Genomic DNA, 27,474 nt, shown 5'->3' on the forward strand with positions numbered 1-27,474 from the left:
TATACCTGGAACACAAGGCCAAAATACAGAAATGAAATATGCAGCAACTTCCTCAAAAAGACCTAGAAACTAATTCTTAACCACAGCATTTTGACCTTTCAATATTACAATTAAAACATATCCATCACCACTTTGCTCGGTAAATAATATACCCTCTTTCAATGCTCCTCTGGTTCGAGGGTGTCCTATGGTCCGACAGAGGCCTTTGGACTATGCCTGTTTCTCTACTGAAGTGTATCGTACAGGGATGTGAATAAAAGCCATTAACACACAGCAACCCCAGCACAAGTTTAAAACTGTAAAACCTAGCTAGCTTTATAGAGACCAAAGTCTAGGCCTTTTTTTCTAAACTTCCTTAAGGATAAAAGGTGGTGTGCTTACTGTTTGCTGGCCAAAGAGGTGCCTGAGCAAAAAAATTACAAAAAAATCTGCCATTTTTGCTAAACTTAAGAATAGCCCTCTTTAAATTTGTGGGATAGAGGAGGCTGGCATTAGTGCTCCTTAGAGCTCGGGGGCAAACAGAAAAATAGTACTTCCCCTCTCTAAAAACCTAAAGTGGGGAAAGTCCCAGCAGTAAGGGCATTTGGATTCTCGTGGGTGTTTATTTATGTGTGTGTGGCCAAGCAGACATCCACACAGCTTCATGTTTGTTTCTAAGAAAGAGACAGCTCTGGTGTCTCTATCTTATTCTTCCTCCAACGAAATTTGAAGAGGCAGAAAAGATAAATGGCGGATAGCAAATCAACTGAAGAAAAAAAAGAAAAAAAGTAGGTTCTGAATCTGAAAACGACATCAACCCACTTGCGGGGAAATGCATCCTCATGTTTACGTTCACTACAGTCATAGTGCTGGCTTGGTGTGAGGGTAAGGTTTCACACATCATGGATTGATATTCACACCTGTGAGAAGTTGTATTGTTTTAACACCTGCATCCAAAGACACATGAAATCGAACAGGAAAAAAAAAACACCCCCCAAGTGATCAAAAAAACATTCCAGCCCATATTTCAGAGAACTTGTACCATACACTATTTATATCTCAAACACTTGAGTGGGTCCGTTGTATTTTAGGTTCAATAAAATACTATCAATGACAATGACCTCAATCACAGAGGGACAAAGCCTTTGGCACGAGAATCCCTCTTGCTCGTTATTTCTGTTATGTTTACACAAGTTCATATTACCATGATGGAGGGGATCTTTCTGCTTGACAAGAGCATCTTATAAACCCAGAGGACGGTCATGTAGGCTAGAGACTGCAGCTTCGCCATGTTCACTAAATCTGTGGCTAAAAGAGTTTCCTCTAACCAGACAATACCTGCCCACACCCATCAGACACTGGAAACCCACCAGACACTGGAAATCCACCCATTTTGCTTTCCACACAGCATGCACCAGTTAAGGACTGCATCATCGCACAGCAACCAACCGTTTCCCCCCAGTGTGGTACTCACAGGACGCCGAGCTGTGAGGGACATGCCTCGTCAGACTGCACAGGCCAAAGCTGACCCCAAAGGTCCTCTCTCCTCTGTTACTCAAACACACAGCTGTTCTTGTGCTCTCCACTTTTCCTGACTGCCAGCAGAAACCACACCAAACCTGTCTGGTATGTTCTACATCAGCTGAGCAGCAGCATACACAGGAAAAGTTAATCCAGGATCCTTCTCTCTCTTACAGGAAGTACAGACGTTCTTACAAAAAAAAGAAAGGCAGCACAAGCCTATGTGACAAGCAACAACAGCTGCCCTGATTGGATAAAGCTGCGGGCAGATGTCTGGCTGAGAGTAAGCAGAGCTCTGATTGGTTCCAGGTCAAATGATGTCACTATGACTCCATGCTTACACAGTGTCTGCAAGCAGGCAGATACACGCAGTCAGCAGCGTTTTTTGTGGGGGGGTTTTACACAGGGGGCGGGAAGGGGAGGAGAGGGTTAGAAAAGGAAATCGGAACAGAACGTAAATAAACAACTTGAGGGTAGAATGAAGGGAGGTGAGAGAAAGTATATTTATGAGCTAATCAAAAAGCACAGACTAAATTAATAGCTGGAAATTGGCAGTTCATAGAGCGACTAACACACAGCACTCTCTTTATGGCTTGTCCATCACCAGCCAACAGCCCAACTACGCTCCTGGTGCACCTAACCACACAGGGACACGCTTTAGGGCTGGGAGATATGGCCTAAAAATCCTTTCATTTTTTTTCAATGTTTTCTCCAAATAAGCTTTGTTGTACAATTAAAAAGGTCAAATACACTGCATTTAAAACAGTCAGCAATAATCTAATAAATTCAGGGTGGCCTATGAAATTGCCTTTTTGTTACAAATTTAACCAGAACTATGCATAATGCACATTCACTAATAATGACAAACTTCTTATAGTAGGTAATATAGAAAATTAACACAGATTTCATAAACAATCTCTCACGCACAAGCCTATGTGCTAGTGAGTAGCCAGCTAATCTTTATATTTAAAGTTCAGCCAACTTGGATCTATTTGCTAGCTAACGAGGTAGAACACAGTTGAATTGTTATGAACACACCCTTCTGTCCGTCTCCAACTGTTTGAACAGCATGCTAGCCTGTCCACTTTGTTCAGATGTTGAAATCAAGTGATCTACCTTATTTCTCAGAATGAGAACGAGTTGCCTATTCCTTACATAGTGTTTTATGCTTATTGTACATTTATAAAACACAGACTAGACAGCTAGTGTAAGACTTTGGCTAAAATGCTGCTAGCGGTACATGGTAATGCAATACCGCATGTGACAAACTGAGCATTAATTTTCCAGAATCAATGCGTACAGTTACATGCACACAATAATATGATTACTGTGAATAGTCAGATTAAAATAGTTTGATTTCAACGGTTACATGCTTTGCAAGAAGACCGATTTCCTTAATAATCCTGTTACATGGAGACATCTGAAATCTGGTTACCTGATGGGACTGATAAATGCAGAAAATCGAAATAAACGTTATACCACAGCGACCATGTTATTTTTGTGAAACCTATTTGATTCGGAGTTCGGACATACACAGTTTATATGTGAAAAAGTATTCATATTAGAAATATTTAAGATTTTTCTGAACTCACTTCACTCGCGCAAAAGAAGGAAGCTCACGCTGCTTGTGCTAGCAAATGTTTACATGTCCTAATAACTCAAAACATTGTTCAGAAAACCAGATGTTTTAATCAGCATTTGCTTACTTTGATGATGACCTTGGGCTGATTAAGATAATCAGAATAACTCTGCCTACTGCCATAATCAGTTTAACATCGAATTATTAGTGTCCATGTAAACGTACTCAATGTTCCTTGATATCTGTTTAAGTAGTTTGCTCTGCGTGCAATTTGAGGAGTTGAGACAAGGTTAACTTCTCTTCTATTACATGTAAAATAATGTCTCAATGTGTTTCGGTGTCCATGACTGATTCTGTTGGACCAAACCTCATATGCTAAAATAGAGAGTTAAAACTGCTTGTCAGAGAGGAAGACGTGACCTCTCATCTTTGTTGTTGTGAGTGGCAGGTGCTTGGTGTGTGTGTGTAAATGGGAAGGTACAGAAGGAGCGAAGAACACGAGATCAAAAAGAGAGCGCACTAATTCCTTCCATTCTCAGATGACTCCTTAACCCGCTCTCTGATGAGGACCAGAATGCCTTAGCCTGTCAGCAGTGTCCCAGTGCTACTAGCTTGGATGAGGCTGACAGAGACATTATATTCATTCTGTATAACAACTTCCTGCATCCAAAAGACCTCCACAAATACGCTCCAAAATGTTAAACATGAACTGCTATTGCTCAATGTTCTCAACAGTTCCTCTATCATTTCCTGTGGTCTTAAGTAATCAAAAAAGCAGATTTAAGAAATACTACATTACGGTCTTTCTTTGAAGGTTAAAACACACACTTTGAATAAAAATGAAAAACTATGCACAACAGCCAAAGTTATTCCCATGTAAATATGTTGAGCAAACTCTCTCTCCTCTCGAGCTGAACTCAGGGGCATGGCACTAGTACAGCCAGTATCACAAGTGTGAAGCTAGTCTGAACAGATCAGTGAGTGAGTGACTTACCCGCAGTTGAAGGGTGTGGCGGAGAATAGTCCCCTCTAAGGCATGGATCCACTTCTCCCGTTCGTCTGCATCTCGAGCTGAGAGGGAAAGCGCACAAAACACACCAGATCAGCCATAGTACAGATGGGAATTATTACAACAGCAACAGAGTGCATAACCTAGTAGCTACAACAAGGACTAGAGCACCTCATCTGTGCTCATCTTGCCCAACTAGTTAACTATGTGCTCATTGTGCTGTGCCATGCAGTTGCTGAGGGGGTTCTTGCAACCCCTCTGGTGCGTCGCTGGGCAAGAGAGTAGGAAGGCAGGTCTCCTGACGAGACACACAGCCTGTTGCCAGGCACGGCTGCACCCTCATAGCAAATAAACAGAGCAAATAAAGCCTCTAATATTTACACTTGCGAGCCCAGAGTCCATGGAACCTCTATACTCAGTATTTTTGCAAGTAAAAAAAAAAAGTGGGCAATGTTTATATGACCCCCTTACAGACCCATTTTTACCACATTCTTGCATGTATACGCCTTGCTGGTGACGAGTGGTAGTAGTGGTGTGCAGATGTGGTTGGGCGTCTATTTTAATAAATCCATTGAATATCCACCATTGAAAAAATAAATCCATTATTAATTTGTTTAGGCAGGTCCTAATAAACATAAGACTAATAAAACGTAACTTCAAAAACAATTGAAAGGCATATTTTGAGTTTACTTACGTTACGTCCAAATTGATTAAATCAATAGTTCATTATTTTGTTCATTAAAACCGACAAGACACACCTACCTCGATTACAGTGATATTTTGAAACATAGCCCAAGCCCATCCACGTTTAATCTCTTGTTGACCCTCTCTCCACTTCGTTAGGGAGCAGGCATTAGATGAAGTGGACTTTCATAATAATACCGATCCTATTTGAAATACAGGTCTGGTGTTCATATTTCACAACCTCTGTAGACTTTTGGAGTTGGCTATACGCGATGGGGCAACATAATAGTCCTACACTTCATTTAGGCTACATTATTGCATGGTTAACGTTTCTGATCTGTGATAGATGAGCAAACGACGATTAGCTATGCCACCTCCACTTATTTGCCCAGCCAGAAACCAATTACCCAAATAGCCTACACAGACAGAGATTCAGTGAAACAAAATCTGATTGATTGATTGATTGATTGATTATCAGACAAGTCAGTGAAGTCACAGGCTTCTGGTCAGGAGTAGGCCTGGGCTACTAAGCGACTGCGAGTGAAGAGCGAAAATAATCTACTTGTTAAAACTAGTTTGGGGGCGGCAGGTAGCCTAGTGGTTAGAGCATTGGGCCAGTAAACGAAAGGTTGCTAGATCAAATCCCCGCGCTGACATCTGTCGCTCTGCCCCTGAACAAGGCTGTTAACCCACTGTTCCCTGGTAGGCCTTCATTGTAAATAAGAATTTGTTCTTAACTGACTTGCCTAGTTTTTTAATCTTTTTAATCTTTTTTAATCTTTATTTAACAAGTGGATTATTTTGCTCTTCAAAAAAACCTAGCCAGTTGGAGTCTGTGTGTGTACTTTCCTTTGTACCACAGCACGGTAAAGCAACGCACCAGTTGAAAATATTGAAAGCATGCGGTACACACCGCAGCCTAGCGCGGCATCCAGAAGTCATTCAACGCACCATTGCCATTGAATGACTTCCCCCAGAACGCAAAAGGTTTGATGCAGCTGGTGAACATGAGGCATAAGAGTGCGGGCCAATGCCGCCTCACATGCTGACCAGACCGCACGCGCCATCACGCGCAAGTTGATATTGTCCCCCCACACCAGACGAGAGCAGGACACACAGGTTGAAATATCAAAACAAACTCAGAACCAATTGTATTCATTTGGGGACAGGTCGAAAAGCATTAAACATTTATAGCAATTTAGATAGCTAGCTTGCCGTTGCTAGCTAATTTGTTCTGGGATATAAACATTGGGTTGTTATTTTACCTGAAATGCACAAGGTCCTCTACTCCTACAATTAATCCACAGATAAAACGGTGAACCGAATTAGTTTCTCGTCATCTCTCCTCCTTCCTTCAGGCTTCTTTTTCTTCTTTGGACTTTATATGGCGGTTGGCAACCAACTTCACGGTGCATTACTACAACTGACTGTAGTGTGGACATCAGTTAATTTTTCAATCACCCACGTGGGTATATGTTCCTAAAAACCAATGAGAATATTTGAGAGGCAGAACTTGCAGCACGTTGAGTGTCACAAATAGAACTAAGTTCTATTTTAGCGCCCAGCTACGCAGACACCCGCGAGCAGTGTAGGAGCAATGATTGAACAACATGTATACACTACGGTTCAAAAGTTTGGGGTCACTTAGAAATTTCCTTGTTTTTGTCCATTACAATTACATCAAATTGATTAGAAATACAGTGTAGACATTGTTAATATTGTAAATGACCATTGTAGCTGGAAACGGCAGATTTTTAATGGAATATCTACATAGGCGTACAGAGGCCCATTATCAGCAATCATCACTCCTATGTTCCAACGGCACGTTGTGTTAGCTAATCCAAGTTTATAATTTTAAAAGACTTATTGATCATTAGAAAACCCTTTTGCAATTATGTTAGCACAGATGAAAACGGTTGTTCTGATTAAAGAAGCAATAAAAAACTGGCCTTCTTTCGACTAGTTGAGGCTACTAATGTTTTCATTCATTTTTCTGAGTCATCCTTTGATTCTGAATGATGGCTGTGGGAATTGAACAGGAGCTTGAGGGAGACGTTATGGGTCTGTGGGTTAATCCATCTAAATATGCCTATCAAGTTAAAGTTAAACAGTCCAAAATCTGAAAAGGAACATTGACACATTTTCATTATTGTTTGCTGCATTTCATAAACAAAAGAAACATTATCAACATAAAAAATTGAGAATTGTTCTTTTTCTGATTGCAATTAAGCAAAAAGCATTCCGAAAGCATGGAATTAGAAGAATATTTTTTTTAAAGGACAAAAACAACAATCATAATGGGCAATCCAGTATTTAATCACAGGAGGTGACTGGGGGCCTGGAGAAGTTTAATTGAGATGTAAAATACAGTGTACCCAGATGATTGATGGATAAGAGCTCAGGATGAAAGCCCAAAGCTTTTAAAGACATTAGAAGCAGCCAGGGCTCATGCCAGGCCCTCACCCCATTGCCTCAACACCCTCTCACCTCCATGTCTGTGCTAATTTAATTTAGGCGCACTTTGCTTAGCAAAACCTTTCTATAGATGCGTGTTTACCCCATAATAGCAATAGGGTCAATCTGCCGTGAGAATGGCGTAAAACAAACAAAAATTATTGTGTGAAATACAGTATGTTGGTGTCACATCAGTGTCCAACCATTTAAAAAAAAAAATAGAAAACAAAGATGCTTGCTTGATTATTAGATTGAAAGAGCACTACTTTCTACTTGGTTGCATGGCATGTAAAGAGCTAATGAAGAATCTCCCTTCTACCTAAAGCTCTTTGTGTGACAGTGAGGGTGCACTGTTTGGTCAGTTCTACAACTATCTGTGACTTGCAAGCAAACACTGTACCATCCCTGTGTGATATTTACTGTGGATGACAAACATGGCCACTCCTAGCCAGCAGAGGGGATACACAGTCTGTCATAACACCAACCATCATTACTGGGGTCAGTCTTGAGCATGATATAGGCTACAGACATTGCTGATGAAGTGATAGCAACAGAAAATTAACAACAGTAGAAGATATTGAACACTTACAGAACTTGGAGACCAATAAAACAAATTGTTCTGTACAGCACTTCTCGTGGTTCCAATTTTCTTCATTTATATAATATGAACTCTTGGTGTGACTGTTTTACATGAATAACAATGGTGGCTTGAAGCCTAGGCAAGTCATAAACTTGTGCAGTCCCCCAGAGTTCAACACAGAGCCCAAACAGGCCATGACATGGCACGCACTCACTCACAACCCAATTAGGATCTAATGCTCCCCCTCTCCCCCAGAAGGTAGGTGGCTCCTCTGGATGAAAGCAAAGTTTATTATTATTAACTCCTGGCCCATTAGTACACAAAGAGGGCATTCTCCAGAGCACGGCTTATTACTGACAGCCAGGCCCAGAGAGATAAATAGGCGGGGGGCGGTGGAGAGACCGGAGAGTCTTCAGCAAGGTGACAGCAGTCAGACAGACACACTGCTAGTGCCTAACAAACAGATGATTCCATTTCCTCTCTGGTTACGCACTATCACATTCCTAAAACACACCAATCAAAACTGCTCTGCTGCCTTCCTCCAAAGGATGTGAATCATATATTGTTCACCTCTTCTGCCTCCCCTATTTGGCTGAATGAATGGAATGTAGATGGTATGATGCACAGCAGTTTTTGGTAAACACCATAAAGGAGTATCTTGATTGAGAGAGAGGGGTTTGGAGTAAATCTCTGTGTGTCCTAATGACGGCATGTTCTTTTTAGGGAGAAAACAAAGAGTAAATGTTATTTCCTAGCTACAGACTGTGCTGAAGCAGACTGTGCTCTGTGCGGTCACTGTGCTGAGGTAGGAGCCCCTTGCAGAACAGGTAAGATGACAAGGCATCACAGCTCCATTCCAGTCACAGACCCTTTCTAACACACATTTACCGGAGTCATCCCCCCAGGTCACATACAGGTCAGCTATCCCCCAAGATAAGCTCAATACCTGGTCATACATCACTTTGCGTGTACACAGTGCTATAATCCATATACTGGGCAGAACTACTAGACCTCTTCTCTACAACAGGCAACCTGCTTGTCATGGGCTTGGCCATTGCATTCAGCAGTTTCCCAGGCTAAGCATTTTTGTCTGTATGGGGGCCGGGTAAAGAGCTCTTTAGCACACGGGGAGGTGTGCTGTGTAAAGTGGGAGTTGAAAGGCTCTGATGCTCCGCCAGAAAAAGAGCGTGATGAATTATGGATGATCCTCGAAATAGAAATACAGAGCTTCTCTCTCTGCAGCCGTCATCTGTGGCCGCCCCATACCTCACCCATGCTCCACTCCAGTCCTCCTCTTCTGACACAGCCCGCCTGCCTGCCGCAGCACCACACCAGAACAAACGTGTGTAACATCAGCTGGATCCTGAGTAACGCATCTCCAACAGGAAACATCTGGGGGAGTAGCGCATATATCCTTTGTGTCCTTTTCAAGTGGAAATGAGTATGTCCTTGTGATAGAAAATAATTCCCATAGGCTTGGGTGACAGATGGGTTGTGAAATGGCCGTGAAGTTCCCATCTTTTCCACGTAATCGTATAATAGCTTTTCAACTTGGAGGCATCATCTGGAGGAGCATCCTTGTTTCACTCCCCAGAGCTAGGAATCCAAAAGTCTTTCAAGGCTGCATTTTTTAAAGGGTGAACTCAGATGACATTTGGAGATACGCATAATAGCGCAAGTAGACCAAAAGACAAAATGAAAACTGGCTTAGTTATGACCATAGAATTAGGAATTAGAACTCAAACAACTTGACATATGAATTTCAAATTGAATCAGACATAACAAGATCACAGAATTATGACGTCAGCCGACATAATCTTAATAAACAGGTGACCTGACAATGCACCTCTAAGAAACAATCTTCCATAATACTGTTTCTTTAAACCATCAAGCCTTTTAAACATATTTTCTAAAAGTTAAAACATATGATACGTCTTCCACGTTAAACAACCGCTATAGAAAACACAGTAAATCAAAAACCACCAACACAAATACGTAGGAAACGGCTACTACCGCTGCTTCACCGAATCATGCCCTTCGACCTGCTAACAGAGGCCAGCATGCATACATCTCCTTACCCTTCCTTTTGTAGAACCACAGCATACAGTTTCGGAACATAGCAATGGGAGATGGCATGGAGGAGGTGGAGGTGGGCCCACCATGGATAACGTGCTGGTGGCGGTAGTGGTGGCTGTGGGGGTGGGGGGGGGGGGGGGGGGGGGGGGGGGGGGGGGGGGAGGATGGGGTTGTGACAAGGTGGAGGAGGTTAGAGACCTGGAGAAGAGAGGTCCGCTTGGTGGACGGACGGTGCAGCTGCTGTCTGGGGGAAAGGGGTGGGGTGAGGGGTGTCTGGGAGAGGGGCCAGTCCTGTCTCTGTGAAGTGGCGGTGTTCAGGGTGGGGAGCGGCAGTGCAGATAGCTCGGCTTTTAGCTCAGCAGTATTCGTTTTATTCCCAGAGGCGGTAGAAAATGCAAGTAATCTTCCTAAAAAAAAGAGCCGCTTCTTTCCATTACAGAAGAATCTTGGTGTGGAATAAATCTTGCTTTAGCTCCTACCCATTTCACTTCTACTTTGCAAAGCTGCCAGATGCTGCTGATGAAAAAGGAAGGATCCACAGAGACGACGAGCCACTCAAATGCCTAGATGTGCGTGTCTGCTTGTGTTGACGCACCGATATAATAATCCTCCTTTTAAAAAGGCAGGAAGAGCGTATGAGAGAGAGAGAGATAGAAAACAAGCTACAAAGAGACCCTACACGCGAGCAGCCGGCCGTATGCAGCATTGACAGATATACTCCAAACGACATGGGAGTCAGCAGAGTGGGAGGTGAGGGAGAGGGGAGGAGGAGAAAAAAAAGAGACTCACCTTGAAAATGGAAAGTCTTCTGGTCCACAGTGATGGTGAATGTGCTGTCGTCCTCATCATCGATTCCTATTACAGCTCCCTGGGAAACCAAAAAGGAAGAGGAGGCAGTGAGACGTCACCATCCCCCTCTCCTGCTTACTATCAAAAACCCACCGAGGCATGGGATAATGAGGGAAAGAGGAGGGGGTGTCTGGGTGGAGGGAGAGATGCAGGAACAGGTATCGAACAGACAGACATTGGGGACCAGCTGCATGGAAGGAAAGAAAATCTCTGCAGAACTGTTTGTGGCATGGCACCTAGCAAAAGTATATCTCAAACCTGCTTGCTTGTCAAAACCAACCTTGAGGGAAAAAAAGGCATTTGCTTATCTTTTCATTAAGTAAAACATTTGATATAATTAACCACAAAGATGCATTAAGACGTTCCATGTACCGAGGGTGAGGTGTAGGCGTCCATTATCAGAGAACCACTACAGTATGTGATGACTCATTAAAAGACAATGCCCTGGCTGCTTGCTTCACACAGAGAGACAAAGGCACTGGTACAAAATGAGGAACGCGCTTTCAACTAGCGATGAGTGTAATTAGGCTAGAAATAATGTAACCTAGGTGTTAATACATGTGGTGTGCGTTTAGCGCTTGTGTGTCTGACGACAAGAAGAAAATTCCATCACGTCATAAGTAAATCCACTGTACTGTCCCAACTGTCTAAAGCTTGTACTAAGGAATAAATATACTCAACTAGGCTAGTAATCAGTCAATTCCATATTCAACAAGGCTATGCCTGCAAGTCAATAATTTTATGCTTGACACTTTTTAATAGTAGAGATTGGCTAAACTCCCAAACATTACAACACACAAAACTCTACGTAAAGTCAGATTTTGTACACGTATATGAATCTAGGAAAATGCTGCTCAGAGTAAGATATGTTCTCTTTACCTGAAATAACTAACATGTGAATGCTCATATACCTTCAAAATCAGCACAAAACAGATGAAAGTCATGAGAAAAATTGTCTTCATAATTCCATTATCGATCATCTGACCAACCAACAAGAAAAAGAGGGGTATCAATTTCACAAGCTTGAGAATCTAGCCAACTGTTGTTTTCTCAAAGCTGTGGATTGCAGCAGAGTGTGTGATGTCTATGAAAGCTATTTTTTGCATAAATGTGAAGTGTGAACATTGTCTCTTGGCAAAAATAAACAAATTCTGACATTGGGTTGTCCTTCCCAAATTATTGGCAAAACTTAAGTAAAAAAAACAAAACAAAGACAACTACGCACATGATGATACTCACACGTTATACTCTTACCCTAAAATGGGCTATTCAAAACATATGCGTTTTTAATTGTGGGTACTGAATTCAAGATTGTATGTTTGCCCAATTCTCACCTCTACCCATAAAAGTATTAGAATAAAGAATTAAAATCCTACTTCATCTAGTGTTGATACAAAAATATACCAAACAGGTTGTTTCCCCCAAGACATTCCAATATATCAAACTATTAGTTTAAAAAGTAAAACCTCTGTTTGAGCTGAAGTTCAAAGTAGATCTCTGAACGCTATGCTACTAAATTATGTATAGTTAATTCCTTGAGGATAGAAAGAACAAAGGGCAAGTCAATGGGCCAGCTAGGATCCATTTTAGGAAACAAAAAATCCTATTTTGTTAGTGTCTATTGCAGGTATAAGTAATAAATCAAATGCTGCCATCTAGTGGCAATATTTTCACAAACTTCTGGAAGGTGCTGATATTAAATAGCCTTGTATTGTATAGTCAAAGAACAACTACAACAGAACAGTATTAGGCTAGATAGGATAATATCTACTTGTTCAGCAGGTGCAAATTGTCCCTCTAGGCACATAGGCTAATGAGCATGATCAACAACCCAAACCAGTTCCTTACCCGGAGACGCACACAGCCTCTTCTAGAGCCACGCATCATCTTGTCCTTGGACTGAAAATGAACAAGAACAAAATAGGTTTCAATCACACATCACGCAAACTCCATTCACACACATTTCCACTCCAAGTTTACTCATTATCAAGTTCACCAGTGAAAGGTTCCTGGAACATCATACATGTAGATAGCAAGCGAAGATTCTCTGGTAAAAATCCCTACAAGACAGAATTGTGAGTGCTCTAGTATGGCATCTCATCTGCAAGTATGACACAGCTACAGTTTGACAGACTGGTCCCGGATCTGTTTGTGCTCTTGCCAAGTCCATTGCTCATTGTCAAGCCAAATGTTTGGTATAACAATGATTGATAATGAGTTGACATGATAGCACAAAGACTGGCACTCCGGCTATAAATTACATACACTGTAACCAAAAGTGCCCCTACTACTGTTGTTCAGTGTAGGGTCACATTCAATTTGTTTAGTACCAGCAGATACAGCTAACTCCCAAAATAAAGAAAACACTTCATTATGAAGGATAAAATATATTGAAAGCAGGTGCTTCCACACAATTGTGGTTCCTGAGTTAAGAAACTAAAACATCCCATCATGCTTAGGGTCATGTACACTGAACAAAAATATAAACGCAACATGTAAAGTGTGGTCCCATGTTTCATGAGCTAAAATAAAAGATCCCAGAAATGTTCTATACACACAGAAAGATTATTTCTCTCAAATTCTGTGCACATACACTTGTTTACATCCCTGTTAGTGTGCATTTCTCCTTTGCCAAGACAATCCATCCACCTGACAGGTGTGGCATATCAAGAAGCTGTTTAAGCAGCACAATCATTACACAGGTGCACCTTGTGCTGGGGACAATAAAATGCCACTAAAATGTGCAGTTGTGTCACACAACACTGCCACAGATGTCTCAAGTTGAGGGAGCGTGCAATTGGCATGCTGACTGCAGGAATGTCCACCAGAGCCGTTGCCAGAGAATTGAACGTTCATGTCCCTACCATAAGCCGACTCCAACGTAATTTTAGAGAACTTGGCAATACGTCCAACCGGCCTCACCACCGTTATGTGGGCGAGCAGTTTGCTGATGTTGCAAACAGAGTGCCCCATGGTGGCAGTGGGGTTATGGTATGGGCAGGCATAAACTATGGACAACAAACACAATTGCATTTTATAGAGTCTACTGTAACTTAGTAAAGTCTTTGAAATTGTTGCATGTTGCGTTTATATTTCTTTTCAGTTTATAAAAATGGCCAGTTGCCCATTATTTAGTCTAAATCAAATCAAAATCAAATCAAATTTATTTATATAGCCCTTTGTACATCAGCTGATATCTCAAAGTGCTGTACAGAAACCCAGCCTAAAACCCCAAACAGCAAGCAATGCAGGTGTAGAAACACAGTGGCTAGGAAAAACTCCCATGAAAGGTCAAAACCTAGGAAGAAACCTAGAGAGGAACCAGGCTATGAGGGGTGGCCAGTCCTCTTCTGGCTGTGCCGGGTGGAGATTTGAACATCTTGGCCATGTTCTGTTATAATGTTCATAAATGACCAGCATGGTCAAATAATAATACTCACAGTAGTTATCGAGGTCTACCAGTCTAGAAGAGATTTCGGTGACTTTGAAAGAGGGGTCTCAAAGGAGCATATGGGGTTTATAGGGTGTGTGTGTATGCCCCTCAGTCACCAGATCACAACCCAATTGAACACTTATGGGAGATTCTGGAGCGGCGCCTGAGACAACGTTTTCCACCACCACAAAAATCTAATCAAATTGTATGTCACATGCTTCATAAAAAACAGGTGTAGACTAACAGTGAAACGCTTACTTACCGCCCTTCCCAACAATGCAGAAAGAAAAAAAGAGAAATAGAAAATAATAAACACAATGAATAACGATAGCTATATACATTGGGTACCAGCAGCGTATGTGATCAGTCAAAAGAGTTAGCGCAAAAAGGGTCAATGCAGGTAGTTAAATAGTTAACCAAAAGCTTCCCGGTATAACTATTTAGCAGTCTTATGGCTTGGAGGTAGAAGCTGTTCAGAGTCCTGTTGGTTCCAGTCTTGGTGTGTCGGTACCGCTTGCCGTGCGGTAGCAGAGAAAACAGTCTATTACCAAATTATGGAATTTCTCGTGGAAGAACGGTGTCGCATCCCTCCAATAGTTTCAGGCATTTGTAGAATCTATGCCAAGGCGCATTGAAGCTGTTCTGGCGGCATGTTGTGGCCCAGTCACATCAGAAGCTAGCAGATTCATTACTTATCAACAACGGCTGCAAATTCAAATAAAACTACATCATGTTTTGAAGTTCTCTTTCCTTGCTTTGTCTAACACTATCAAGAACCTAGCAAATCGTTTTTGTAGGTCAGAGTGCAGTATTTATTTTGTTTCAAAGCACAAACATTTGTTAGCCCGTTTCTCACACTGGCTTTTGCCACGGAGGGCGCAGGCTTGCCCCGGCAAGTCAGGGGGTTGCCTAGCAACACCTGCATCATCTGTATAGCTCGAAGCTAGCATTCTCGGTGAACCCTAGACAATGTCATGCGTGAAAAGCCCAGGAGGCCAGCAGTTTCTGAGATACTGCAACCAGCGCGCCTGGCACCAACGACGGTACCACGCTCAAAGTCGCTTAGGTCACTCGTTTTGCTCCTTCTACTGTTTAATCGAGCAGTAACTGAATGCCTCGATGTCTGTCTGCCTGCTTTATATAGCAAGACATGGCAATGTGACTCACTGTCTGTAGGAGCTAACCATTTTTGTGAACAGAGTAGCATACATTACAAACTGGCAATTTAGTGTGTATGACCAAAGATTCTTGACTTAGTTATAATGCCTAAAGCATGAATCATAGTCTGAAGACGTTGAGGAGCGATAGTCTGGCGTTCCATTGTGACATAGATAGGCGGGAGCCCACCATCAGCAGGTAACTCACAGCGCGAACAATCACCTGCCCACAATTCCCAACCAACGCGTCTCTGTTATGGGTTCTCTATTAATTTGACAGTGGCGACATTTCTCCAGTCCCATCCCTTAGGTTTACCCATCAAAGTGGCAGGGTCAGGCTGTTGAAAATGGTAGAACAAATTGGCTTTAGGTTGTCAACGACGAAAAATAAATAACAGTGCCAACTTCGGCGGACTATGTAGCTTTATGAAGGGTGCAATCAATGATACAAGGTAGCTAAAAAAAAACAACAACAAGAGGGATGGCAATGTTACTAGCCGACTACCACCCAATACTCTACTCTGCACTTTAGAGACTGCTAACCATTGAACACTGGTCACTTTAATAAATGTTTACATACCGTTTTACCCACTTCCTATATAACTACTGCTGTACACACTTTTCTATTCATATATTGTCTATATACTGTACCAGTCAAAAGTTTGGACACAGCTACTCATTCAAGGGTTTTTCTTTATTTTCTACATTGTAGAATAATAGTGAAGACATCAAAACTATGAAATAACACATATGGAATCATGTAGTAACGAAAAAAAGTGTTAAACAAATCAAAATATATTTTATCTTTGAGATTCTTCAAAGTAGCCACCCTTTGCCTCGATGACAGCTTTGCACACTCTTGCCATTCTCTCAACCAGCTTCACCTGGAATGCTTTTCCAACAGTCTTGAAGGAGTTCCCACATTTCCTGAGCACTTGTTGGCTGCTTTTCCTTCACTCTGCGGTCCAACTCATCCCAAACTATCTCAATTGGGTTGAGGTCGGGTGATTGTGGAGGCCAGGTCATCTGATGCAGCACTCCATCACTCTCCTTCTTGGTCGAATGACCCTTACACAGCCTGGAGGTGAGTTGGGTCATTGTCCTGTTGAAAAACAAATGATAGTCCCACTAAGCCCAAACCAGATGGGACGGCGTATCGCTGCAGAATGCTGTGGAAGACATGCTGGTTAAGTGTGTCTTGAATTCTAAATAAATCACAGACAGAGTCATCAGCAAAGCACCCCCACACCTCCTCCATGCTTCACGGTGGGAACCACACATGCGGAGATAATCCGTTTACCTACTCTGCATCTCACAAAGACACAACGGTTGGAACTAAAAATCTTTACATTTGGACTCATCAGACCAAAGGACAGAATTCCACCGGTCTAATGTCCATTGCTCGTGTTTCTTGGTCCAAGCAAGTCTCTTCTTATCGGTGTCCTTTAGTAGTGGTTTCTTTGCAGCAATTCGACTTAAATTTTTTTTTTTAAATAACGTTCCCAAGGTAAACGGACTATTTCTCAGGTCCAGATCGTAGAATATGCATATAATTTACAGATTAGGATAGAAAACCCTCCAAAGTTTCCAAAACTGTCAAAATATTGTCTGTGAGTATAACAAAACTGATTCTGCAGGCAAAAACCTGAGGAAATCTAACCCGGAAGTGTTTTTATTTTTTAATCTGTGTTTCCTGGCCCATCTTTCTTCCATTTAAAGGGGTATCAACCAGATTCCTTTTCCAATGGCTTCCTCAGGCTGTGACCAGGCTTTAGACATAGTTTCAGGCTTTTATTTTGAAAAATGAGCGAGATTTTTCAAAAGTAGTCAGGTGTCCTCAGATTAGTTCCTGCGCGCGAGAGGGTAGCGCTCCATTTTCTTTTTCTCTCTTATTGAGTAGGTTACGGTCCGGTTGAAATATTATCGATTATATTTGTTAAAAACAACCTGAGGATTGCTTATAAAAAACATTTGACATGTTTCTACGAACATTACGGATACTTTTTGGAATTTTCGCCGAACGGAACGAGGCTTTGGTTTTCTGAATATAACGCGCAACCCAAATGGTGTTTTTTTGTTATAAAAGTAATATTTATCGAACAAAAAGAACATTTGTTGTGTAACTGGGAGTCTCGTGAGTGCAAACATCCGAAGATTATCAAAGGTAAGCGATTAATTTTATTGCTTTTCTGACTTTCGTGAGCATGCTAATTTGGGCCTAGCTGTTGTAGCATTGATTGATACACTCACAAAAGCTTGGATTGCTTTCACTGCAAAGCATATTTTCTGTGAGATGGTGGATTAACAACAAGCTAAGCTGTGTTTTGGTATATTTCACTTGTGATTGCATGATTATAAATATTTGTTGTAATATTTTGCGCCCTGCAATTCAGCGGTTGTTTAGGAAAATGATCCCGCTAAAGGAATCCGTAGCGCAGAGAAGTTAATTGAAATTCATTCCTGGTGACTACCTCATGAAGATGGTTGAGAGAATGCCAAGAGTGTGCAAAGCTGTCATCAACGCAAAGGGTGGCTACTTTGAAGAATCTCAAATATATTTTGATTTGTTTAACACTTTTTTGGTTACTACATGATTCCATGTGTGTTATTTCATAGTTTTGATGTCTTCACTATTATTCTACAATGTAGAAAATAGTCAAAATAAAGAAAAACCCTGGAATTAGTAGGTGTGTCCAAACTTTGATACTGATACTGTATAACATATGACATTGTTTACTCCTATTTATTGATTTTGGGGGATTTGTGTATTGTTTTGTATTTTTCAGTATTACTGCACTGTTGGGAGCTAAAAACATGCATTTCACTGCATCTGCAATAACATCAGTAAAATATGTGTATGCGACCAATAAAATGTGATTTTTTGTCTGTAAACATTAACTTTTCCTCTGGTGACAGCAAACCAAAACGGTGAAGTCTACTATACATTCTTGTTACGCAGGCAGACTAAGCAGGAAAAAAATCGTTCACTTGACTAGCTCGTTAACGTTAACTCAATGAACTGACTAACGCTAGATAACCTTGTCTCCTTCCTTTGCTGACATGGTTATAATTGTTCCTGCTACGTTGCTTTAAATGTCTCGAAAAAAAATCTACAGCGCTAACTGACAGCAAAACATGGACATGAAAAAGAGAGCTACCTAGATAGAATATTTTGCAAAGCAACGAGGAAAGAACCCAGCCGCATCATTCCAGGAAGTATAGAAAATGCTGGAATTTCATTTGCTAGTTTCTCCTCCAGCATGGATAGGATTGGTCAATAACGGATATGTCCGCAAAGTCCCCGCCCTTTTCTGACAGCTGAGATTCCCAACTCCCGGCACTCATCACGCGTTCAAAACAACTGGGAACTCGGAAATCTCCGACTTGAGTGCGTTCTAGACAACTGGAACCTCTGGAAAAAACGAGTTCCGACTGAGAAAAATGGTTTTGAACGGTCATCTAACTCGGAATTCCAAGTCGAAAACTCGGGCATCTTTCTAGAGTTCCGACCTGAAGATCACGGACGTCATGATTTGACCTCGTTTTTTCTCCCCCGAGTTCCCAGTTGTCTTGAAAGCACCAGCAGGGAGGCCGCTGTCCCTACTCGGTTTTGACAAGCTTTAGCAAATAATACTACCGGACCCAGGAGGTTATCGGCTTATTCATTATGAAGTACAATAAAATACGCACCGTGTAATATGACAGTAAACCCGCATTGTAGTCCAAAACAAACCAGCGATACTGCCAACCTTTCATGACGTTAGTCCATTTGCTCAGTGGTCCCTCCATGATGGACGCCATCTTTACACTTGGCCAAGATTCTAGGGGAGGAGTCAGTATGGAGAAAAAACACGTCACGGGATGGCAAGATTTGACAGCATCCTTAACAGCTGACAGATTGTCAAACATTTGAAGTTATACTTTTGCTTTCTCATTTGTTGTTCCATAGGTGCACATGGTTATGACACTATAGGCCTATCTCTTCTTTTGGGCCATTACGCCAGGTTGCAGTGCATTTATGATTTCAAATACATTGGACATGTTCAAAATGGCATAGCTCCCATACTATTTAGTAAGTACTGTATAATGAGTATGTGCATGGCCTTGTGGGCCCCTAGCATTAAGTATATGGGGTAGCATGCTTGAAGGAACAGGATGTCATAATACAGTTGCTGGAGAATTTGATCAGTATCTGTTCATTATCCATAAAATCTTTCCAGATTTTATTTTATAATCCAGAAGAACACGTTTGCAAAATGGGGGGGCTAACAGATAAAAACTATACCAAATACAGTAGTATATTTGAAATATTTAATATTATTATAAAGTTCATACTCACATAGTTTGCAAGTATTTAGCATGTAGTACCCCGGTTCAGAACACATCCGTTGTATGCCTTTTGAGTATTTAAACATGGCCCTTTAACTCAAACAGACACCCTTCCTCCACCAAAAATGATTACTGATAACATAATACACTGTTTATTGAAGCAAAACTAGAAAGGTATGTAGGCTGTCATTATAAATAAGAATTTGTTCTTCACTGAGTTGCCTAGTTAAATAAAAGGTTAAATTAAATTTAAAAAATGTTAAGGATGGATGAAGGTTGCATTAAAACATTTCAGATGACAGTTCCAGGAGCAGATGTGATGTAATCTAATGCCTGGGTCAGGATGTGTCTTAAATTACGAAACGTTTGTATCACGTCACAAAATTATGCAATCCCTAACTGCCCCTGGCTATCATCGTGTTTCAATCAATATCATTATTTTCCTCCCATCAATTATATTCTATTTACAGTAAATGAATCACAGGTCAATTAGATTTATTTCATCTGATTAACACAAGGAAAGGATTGAGCTGGTGACTTGAGGTTGCGCTCTTGATTTATCTTTAGAATTTTCCCAAATCAAAAAGATAAATGGACCTTAGAAATGTTCAACATTTTATTATTTACATCAAATTTAACACTGCTAGGGAGAACTTCACAGTTATATACTATGTGAGCTTTAAATTAAAAACAAAAAGTTAATATTAACCTCTGCCATTTTTATCCCTGTTAAATCACATTTTCAAAATGAAGTGTATTCCATTCTCATTGCACTCATAGAACTGAAGAGGAAGTGGCCTTTGGTATATGATGTGCACATACAATTTCTTCAGCACTGTCCAGATCAAACAGAAAAGTTGCAGGATCCAAAACATTATTTACAAAATAAATACAGCAACAACAAATAAAGGACATACAGCTTAATCATAAAGACAAACTGGGCAGAAATGATTTGAAGAGCACTTCAACCAAAATGAAATACATTTTTTGCAAAATTGCAATCATTGCAAACTAATTCTCCTAGCGTGACAAGCCTTGTTCATTACACTCTTGCTCCAACATTAAATTAGAGACAATCACAAGTCTATGGGATACTCGTCTCACTAGTGCAGTTTGGCAATAAAGCAGAACAAAGACGATCGAAGCATAAATAAGCAAGGGTGACAGGCAAAATAATGGAAGGCCAAATTGGTAATCAGTCATTAAGAATTTCACAGACAGCAAGTGGAGGATGCAGAGAGTTTAATAGTTCAGATCCTTAATACTACAGAGCAGCTTTGGGGAAGTGCACCAGAGAGACTCGTGTTTGTGTAGTTTGTTGGAAATAAAACACTTATTGTGCAACTGTCAGAGACAGAATTATGTGGGATCACAAGTATGGACCACTATCAGACCAAGAACAAGCTGTATTTGACCATCAGTCCATCTATTATAATATAGGAGACAAATTGCACATTTTATTTTCAAGTTTGAGTCTTAAATTTACTCCCAGTAATATAAATGTATGTTGTAGTTATATTTATACTTGGCTACAATCTCATGGCGAAATGTGTCATCTGATAACCAAAGCACAAGATATTTACAATTACACATCGCTGTATATCCATTTCTTGACTTAGTAGTGCACTATACATACAATATATTTCACAAAAGGCACCATGAATAATTGGAAAAACACTGCTGTATCCAGTAGCAAGAAAATAAAAACAAATACCTCATTATTTAATTTGGAACCTCACAGTGTAAAGAAACAATTAGTTTCATGACATCCTATTAGTCAAGACGACATTTGAATGAACAGAGAGACACTGAAGCTCATCTGCTGGATTAAATAGGTGGTGTACCCCAAAACAGACATGGAATGAACTGTGAAAAATATTGGGTGTCATAAACGGTACTATTAGAGTTTATACTAAGACGAAATGCAATATAGCAATCAATGTCTACTACTTCATAGGCTTTATCCAGTGTACACCAAGGGTTCCAACATCTCAAGTGGGCATTAGGGGAATTTTCAGTCGAGGGACACTCCGTTATAAACAAGCTTTTTTTGTTTTGATTGCTTGATTCATTAGCCAAATTATTCTAGAGAAAGGATTGCAGGCACGGGTGAGACTTGCTATTTGTGCACAATACAACAAACAGGATGAAATGACTTCCAACAATATGAAATGGAAATGTTTGCGTAGAGATGATCAAAAAGCATCTAAAAGGGATATTAGTCATCTTCACTCATTTATGTGGCCCCAAAGTGCTCATCGAAAACAGAATACCGATGTCGGTATTGAAATGACCAGAGAAGTTTGACAGATTAAACACCTCATCTTTTCAAAGGAATAAGATCACAAAACTCTGACAAATGTTGGAACGTACACCTTCATAATCAAAGAAGGAAAAAAAGACATTCGTTTTGCAGATGTTCAGATGGGGTTGGGGGCCTCAGTCCTGCAATAAACTTCCTACGAATGTTTCTTTTCATAGTCAAATACTTATCCAAGCAAAAGTGACCTTGAACCTTTTCCTGGATATAACGTTTTTAAAATAGGTCTGTGCTTTTAATAAAAAACAATAATTAATTTAAATTCAAGTTCATACATAAAGACATTCTAAAGTTAAAACCAAATAATGTACAAATAAATCACTCATTTTCTGGAGACATACCGCAGTTTGCATTGAGATTAGTATTTTGTCAGGGAGTGGCTGTGTTTGCAGATTTTCAATCATTTAACAATCTATAGGCACTGAGGGAAATGCCCCCAGGAAATACTGCCCCAAACCACCTTCCCATGTGTTACCTTGCGCTTTCCTCACTTCTCATTAGCTCCGAACATTTAGATACATGTGCAAGGGAATTTGGACATAAATATTAAAATGCTTACATTTTCCATTCCGCTTTTAAGTGAGCATTTTCCTGAAATACTCAAACCAAATCAAATGGCCGAGGGTAGACCTGATTAAGTGGAACACTCTTCCATTTTCCAGGTGACAATAGTTTTGAACAGTGACTTCCTGTCACAGGAACTCATAGTTGCCAGGATCATAAACCAAAGATAGTAAACTCAGCCAAGAAACAAAGTGGAGAATAATTATGGCTATGATGACTATGACACATACGCAAACTGACTTTGTTCTTTACCAACACTCTGGGACTGAATACATAGCTGATATACTCCACATTCGATTAAAAGAAAGGCCTTAAAACCAGATGGAAAAGTTTGAACTTGGGGCAAAACAGTTACTTGGTGTAAATTGAACCATATCTAGTTTGGTATCAACAATGTTTATGTACAAAGGTTAGAACAGTGTTCTCCCCTGGCATTTTTGAGAAAGAGTCAACTGTAAACAATAAGAGATCCAATTTAGTGATTTTCTGAGGTACTTCTGAGATTGTTCTCTGTCCCCAAAATGTTAATACAACCAGAAACATAAAAAAGGGAATACAAAGAAATGTTTTGACAGGGTCCGATGGCTATCTCTGAACCACATCACTGATTTCTTTGATGCAGATGTGTAAGTTGTCCAGAGCAGGGCTTGGTCCTGGGCCACTGAATCCCCCTCCAATTCCAGAGGAGGACGATGCCCGCAGCTCCTGCAGACTCAGCTCTAATTTGCCCACGGCCTCCCGGAAGGCAAACTTGTTCCGCATCTGTGGGATGCAGTCCACGTAGCCTGAGCAGTAGTCTAGCAGCTGGTGGCCAGCATCTAAGACCTGGCTGCTGGAGGAGGGCTCAGGGCTGCTGTGGAGGGCACCTCTCAGGCACTCGGCACACTCCAGCAAAGCCTCCTTACTGATCTTCTCCGGTTGAACCCTCTCAGCCTGCTGTCGAGTCCGACGCAGAGGCTTAGAGCCACCAGAGGGGGCTGTGGAAGAAGCAGTGCTTGTGGCACCGTTGGCCATCTTAGTGGGGGTTGTGTTAATGTTGTTGGCAGAGGAAAAAGAGGAGGCTGAAGTTGGTGGAGGCACTTGTGGTGGTGGCACTGATGGTCTCCCGGTTCCCACTTCCCTTGCTCGTCCCGGCCTTTTCACCCCATCACCGTTGATCTCCACAGCCCCTACGACCTGCTCCTCCCCATCCCCGCTGTAGGAGTGCCCAATGAGGCGCAGAGTTGGAGGGGGAGGGGGAGCACATTTGGGTTTGACCAGTCGTGGTCGGTCCCGGTCCGCCTGGTGTTCCGATAGCAGTTTGAAGCGGTTCCCCTGAGAGTCCATCCCCATCAGGTGCACATCGGCTGGGCTATGCTTGAGTGTAGGCGAGATCAGCACAGGAACCTTGTGGTTGTGTGGAGCCGCCGACAGGCCTGATCCCACTGTTTTGGAGGGGGACGTCCATCCCTGTCGGTCCTGTCCTCCTGCCTCCTGACCCTCCCTACACCGTAGAGCCCCCGAGTGACAATCCAAATCGGCCTCACTCCCAACCCCAGGTGCCCTCACCCCCCCAGAGCACCCCCCCACCCCTCGGGGAAGCAGCTTGGCTTTAGGCCGGTCCCTGATCTGAGCTGTGCCCTCATCCATCTTACGAAGAAGGGTCTCAGAGGTGTGTGCTGCCCCGTTCTCAGGCTGCGAGGTGGTGGAGGCAGTGCGCTCTAGAGGAGGTTTACTGCGGTTTCTGGGTAAAGTCAGAGCCATCCTCTCCAGGTCAGGCAGCCCTGCAGTCATGGAGGAGGTGGAGTTGGATCTGGGGAATGGTTTGGTCCCCCCACCCCCCTCTTCAGTCCCAGTGGACTTGCCAGTCCGTAGCCCTAAGGTCTTTTTGATGAGGCGAGGGGTGAAGAAACCTGCCAGGCCTGCCCAGCTGCTGCTACTACTACTGCCCACCTGCAAGGGCGGGGCTCCAGAGGTGTGGTTGGCAAAGGACTTTTGTCCAAAAGTGGCCCCACAGCAGCGTGACTGGACGTGGTTCCCCTCTCCATGGGACGGTGAGAAGCCCAGGCCGTCCGCCTGGGGAAGGGGAGGAGGGGCGCTGAAGCCAGCCGTGGGCTCGTACTTCTTGTGAGGCTGGGTCTCCATCTCTCGGAACGAGCTGCTCCTCTTGGGCGGCATGGGCAGGCTCTGCTGCAGCTGGGATGGAGACTTCTTCTTCATGAAGGAGCTGAAGAAGCCAGCCTTGCGGTCCCGTGTGAACATGGTCTCCTGGGAGTCCTCCAAGAGGCTGCTGGGGGATTTGTCCCTCTGTTTCCGAGGCAGAGCAGGAGAGCTGCCCGCCCGGCCATCCCCTGCCAACAGAGTGGCTGCCAGACCTGCAGAGAACAGAGGATATGGAATTAAACAGGTACCAGAGCTGTGGTCTCTTTTATCAACACTAATAACACCATTATTCAACGTCAATCTGCATTAGCGCCAACCGGTGAATCTCATAGGCTGGCTGCCATTTGCTTTGACAACAGGCATATTCTCTCTTCAGAGCCATTCCTGCTTCAATAACTTTGTGGTGCCACCTTGTACTAGGGATGTGAAGCTGCTCTATACGTGTAATAGATGCGCGCCACAGTGAGCCACGCAGCGGAGTCAGCATGACAGGAAGTCACCTCCCTTTTGTCACCACCACTCAAGCTTCCTCATCCCAGACTTATCTTGGGGATGCATTGTCGAGAAGGAAACCTGCAATTAAGCATTTCTTTGGACGGTGTATACCATGTGTATCCCATACATATGAGTAATACAACTTGAAATTATGCAGTGTTTGCTATTGTGTGTTCACTGATCAATCATATTGGTAGTGGAGAAGTATCATGGGGAGGATTAAATGGTGTGAAAAAGAAGTGCGAGTATAAGGACTGACGGGAACATAGATTGCATTAGGTTTTTCCACATGAACACAACATGCAATAAAACACTTTATTGTCACTTGATTGCACATAAAACAAGACAGACAACATTTCAAAAACCATACAAAATACTCTTGTGGGTCAGCCAATTTTAATTCAGGTATTGGTACATATGCAGTCATTCTTGGTGATTGTTAGTTGTAGGTGTTATATGTGAGTTGTGTGTGAAGGATGCAACAGGGAGAGACAAGAGGATTAGAATTCAATACCCTCAATCATTATTTTAATATAAATGAAAGATGAGTGACAAACATGAACACAGAGGAGTACAAAACAGGTATTTTTACCCAGCCTTGTCTAATCATGTCAGGGAAGAAGATTTGATGGAGATGTGGTTTATAATGTCATGCAGATCCTCAATAGTGAATTGTATATGGGAGAGGATTGAGAATGCATTTAATCTAAACCCTGCATCTGGTATTTGGCCAAAGGCAATGCTTTAAAGGCCCAGTGCAGTCAAAAACATGATTTAGCTGTGTTTTATATACATTTCCACACTATCAGTTTTGAATAATACTCTGACAATAACAGCTAGTTTTCCCCTCCCCACTCAGACCACTCCCAGACAATCCTAACAAAATTGTTGCTTGAGAAATTGCTCTTGGCTAAGAAGCTATTTTTGTATCCTTTTGACAATTTTTTCACAGTAAGGTACTTAATTTTTACCCAGAAATGATTTGCATTGGACCTTTAAGTGTTGTGGTTGGATATGGCAACAGTCCCCACTGCATATTATCCATGAGGCTAGATAAGTGACATTACAGTAATTCTTTATAAATTATGAGGGAAAGCTCTATATATGACGCTAAAGGAGGTGTGTTGTGATTGTAATGACACTGAGATAAGATGGTGCGTTTAGGGGATGGGTAAGGTGATCCAGTGATGTTCAGTCTGCCAGGTACACAGCAGCCATTCTCCTCAGCCTGCGGGCATGGAGGCGGGCAAGGCGGGTACCTGATGGGCCGTGTGTGCTGGGCTCCTGCCTGCCATCCAAACCCCCCTCGATGTTCTCCTTGTTCTCCGCGTGTATCTTGAGAGTGCGCGACTTCGAGGGCAGCAGTGGCATGTCGTGGCTGAAGGGGTGTGGTGACGGGGCATGGCCAGAGGCGGCAGTCTTACACAGCTCCTCTGCTACCTCTGCAGAGAAAGAGAGGGAGCCACGGGAGGAAAGGAATGCTTAATTAAGTGAACCTTTACATTAGATCGTTATACACATTGATTCCCTTGCTAGAAATAGTAGTACTGCATTTATTGGAATAACTGCAGAAACCAATGCTTAGAGTTTATAGTGCTTCTCTGAAAGCCCTGCATTCTCCCTGTACTCCCCTCACCTCAGCTCAGCATGCCCTTTCCTCACTCAGATATCATCCTCCGTCTCTCCCAGAGGTACCAGGCATGCTGTACCACTATGAAAAGGCCCTACAGATATGTTAACGCACCATTAAGAGCCATTCCCGCTCTAATATCCACAAATGTATGCTCTCTAGTGCCACAACTGACAGGATTGAATGGAGTCAGGCAGCAGAGCTAAATGCCTTGTTTAAGCCTTAAGGGTAGTAATGTGACTATGTCGTACAAGTACCTTCGGAGATGCTGGAATCGTGGAACATTGTCTCAAAGGCCTGGTGGGTCTCGGCAAACGAAGGTCGGTCCAACGGGCTCCATTGCCAGCCTGACATCAAACCAAAATAAAAGGTCAATATAGGTTACATAGCTATAAGTGAATGGATGATAGTGTGAGGGACTGTGTGTTGGTGGGACATTGTGTGTACTCAGTGCAGTGCTCATACTCACAAGCCCTCATCAGCTCGTGGACTTTAGGTGGACAGCCCTCTGGCTGCTCCATGCGGTAGCCCTTCTCCAGCAGGTCGTATACCTGAGACAGGTCGATCCCTGGGTACGGAGACATACCGTACGTCGCTATCTCCCACAGCAGCACACCGAAAGCTGAGGGACGAGAAACAGTCATAGGATGAGAAGAACGCTCACACTACATGT

The 27,474-nt window shown here is 42.3% G+C and overlaps 2 protein-coding genes across 6 annotated transcripts in view; both read right to left on the bottom strand.

The window, feature by feature from the left end:
- Positions 1-19,122, bottom strand: part of LOC120052521 (oxysterol-binding protein-related protein 9-like) — a 33,995-nt gene extending 14,873 nt beyond the window's left edge. For 2 of the 4 annotated variants that reach the window (XM_038999481.1, XM_038999480.1), the window contains exons 1-4: positions 19,012-19,122; positions 12,580-12,630; positions 10,672-10,750; positions 4,074-4,150 (exon numbers count right to left, since the gene is read on the bottom strand). In XM_038999481.1, coding sequence (XP_038855409.1) covers positions 4,074-4,150; positions 10,672-10,750; positions 12,580-12,630; positions 19,012-19,122 — 318 coding nt within the window. Of the gene's footprint in view, positions 1-1,453; positions 1,646-4,073; positions 4,151-4,850; positions 4,870-10,671; positions 10,751-12,579; positions 12,631-19,011 lie in introns of those variants that run through there. The other 2 variants (XM_038999482.1, XM_038999483.1) reach the window with 2 other exon arrangements.
- A 1,130-nt stretch (positions 19,123-20,252) lies between these two features.
- The window catches only part of LOC120052522 (tyrosine-protein kinase ABL2-like), a 39,157-nt gene continuing 31,935 nt past the window's right edge, over positions 20,253-27,474 (bottom strand). For both annotated transcript variants that reach the window (XM_038999484.1, XM_038999485.1), the window contains exons 7-10: positions 27,271-27,423; positions 27,059-27,148; positions 26,431-26,613; positions 20,253-24,888 (exon numbers count right to left, since the gene is read on the bottom strand). In XM_038999484.1, coding sequence (XP_038855412.1) covers positions 23,120-24,888; positions 26,431-26,613; positions 27,059-27,148; positions 27,271-27,423 — 2,195 coding nt within the window. In that variant the 3' untranslated portion in view covers positions 20,253-23,119. The remainder of the gene's footprint in view (positions 24,889-26,430; positions 26,614-27,058; positions 27,149-27,270; positions 27,424-27,474) is intronic.

The sequence above is a fragment of the Salvelinus namaycush genome, chromosome 8 (genome assembly GCF_016432855.1).
Source record: "Salvelinus namaycush isolate Seneca chromosome 8, SaNama_1.0, whole genome shotgun sequence".
NCBI lineage: Eukaryota > Metazoa > Chordata > Actinopteri > Salmoniformes > Salmonidae > Salvelinus > Salvelinus namaycush.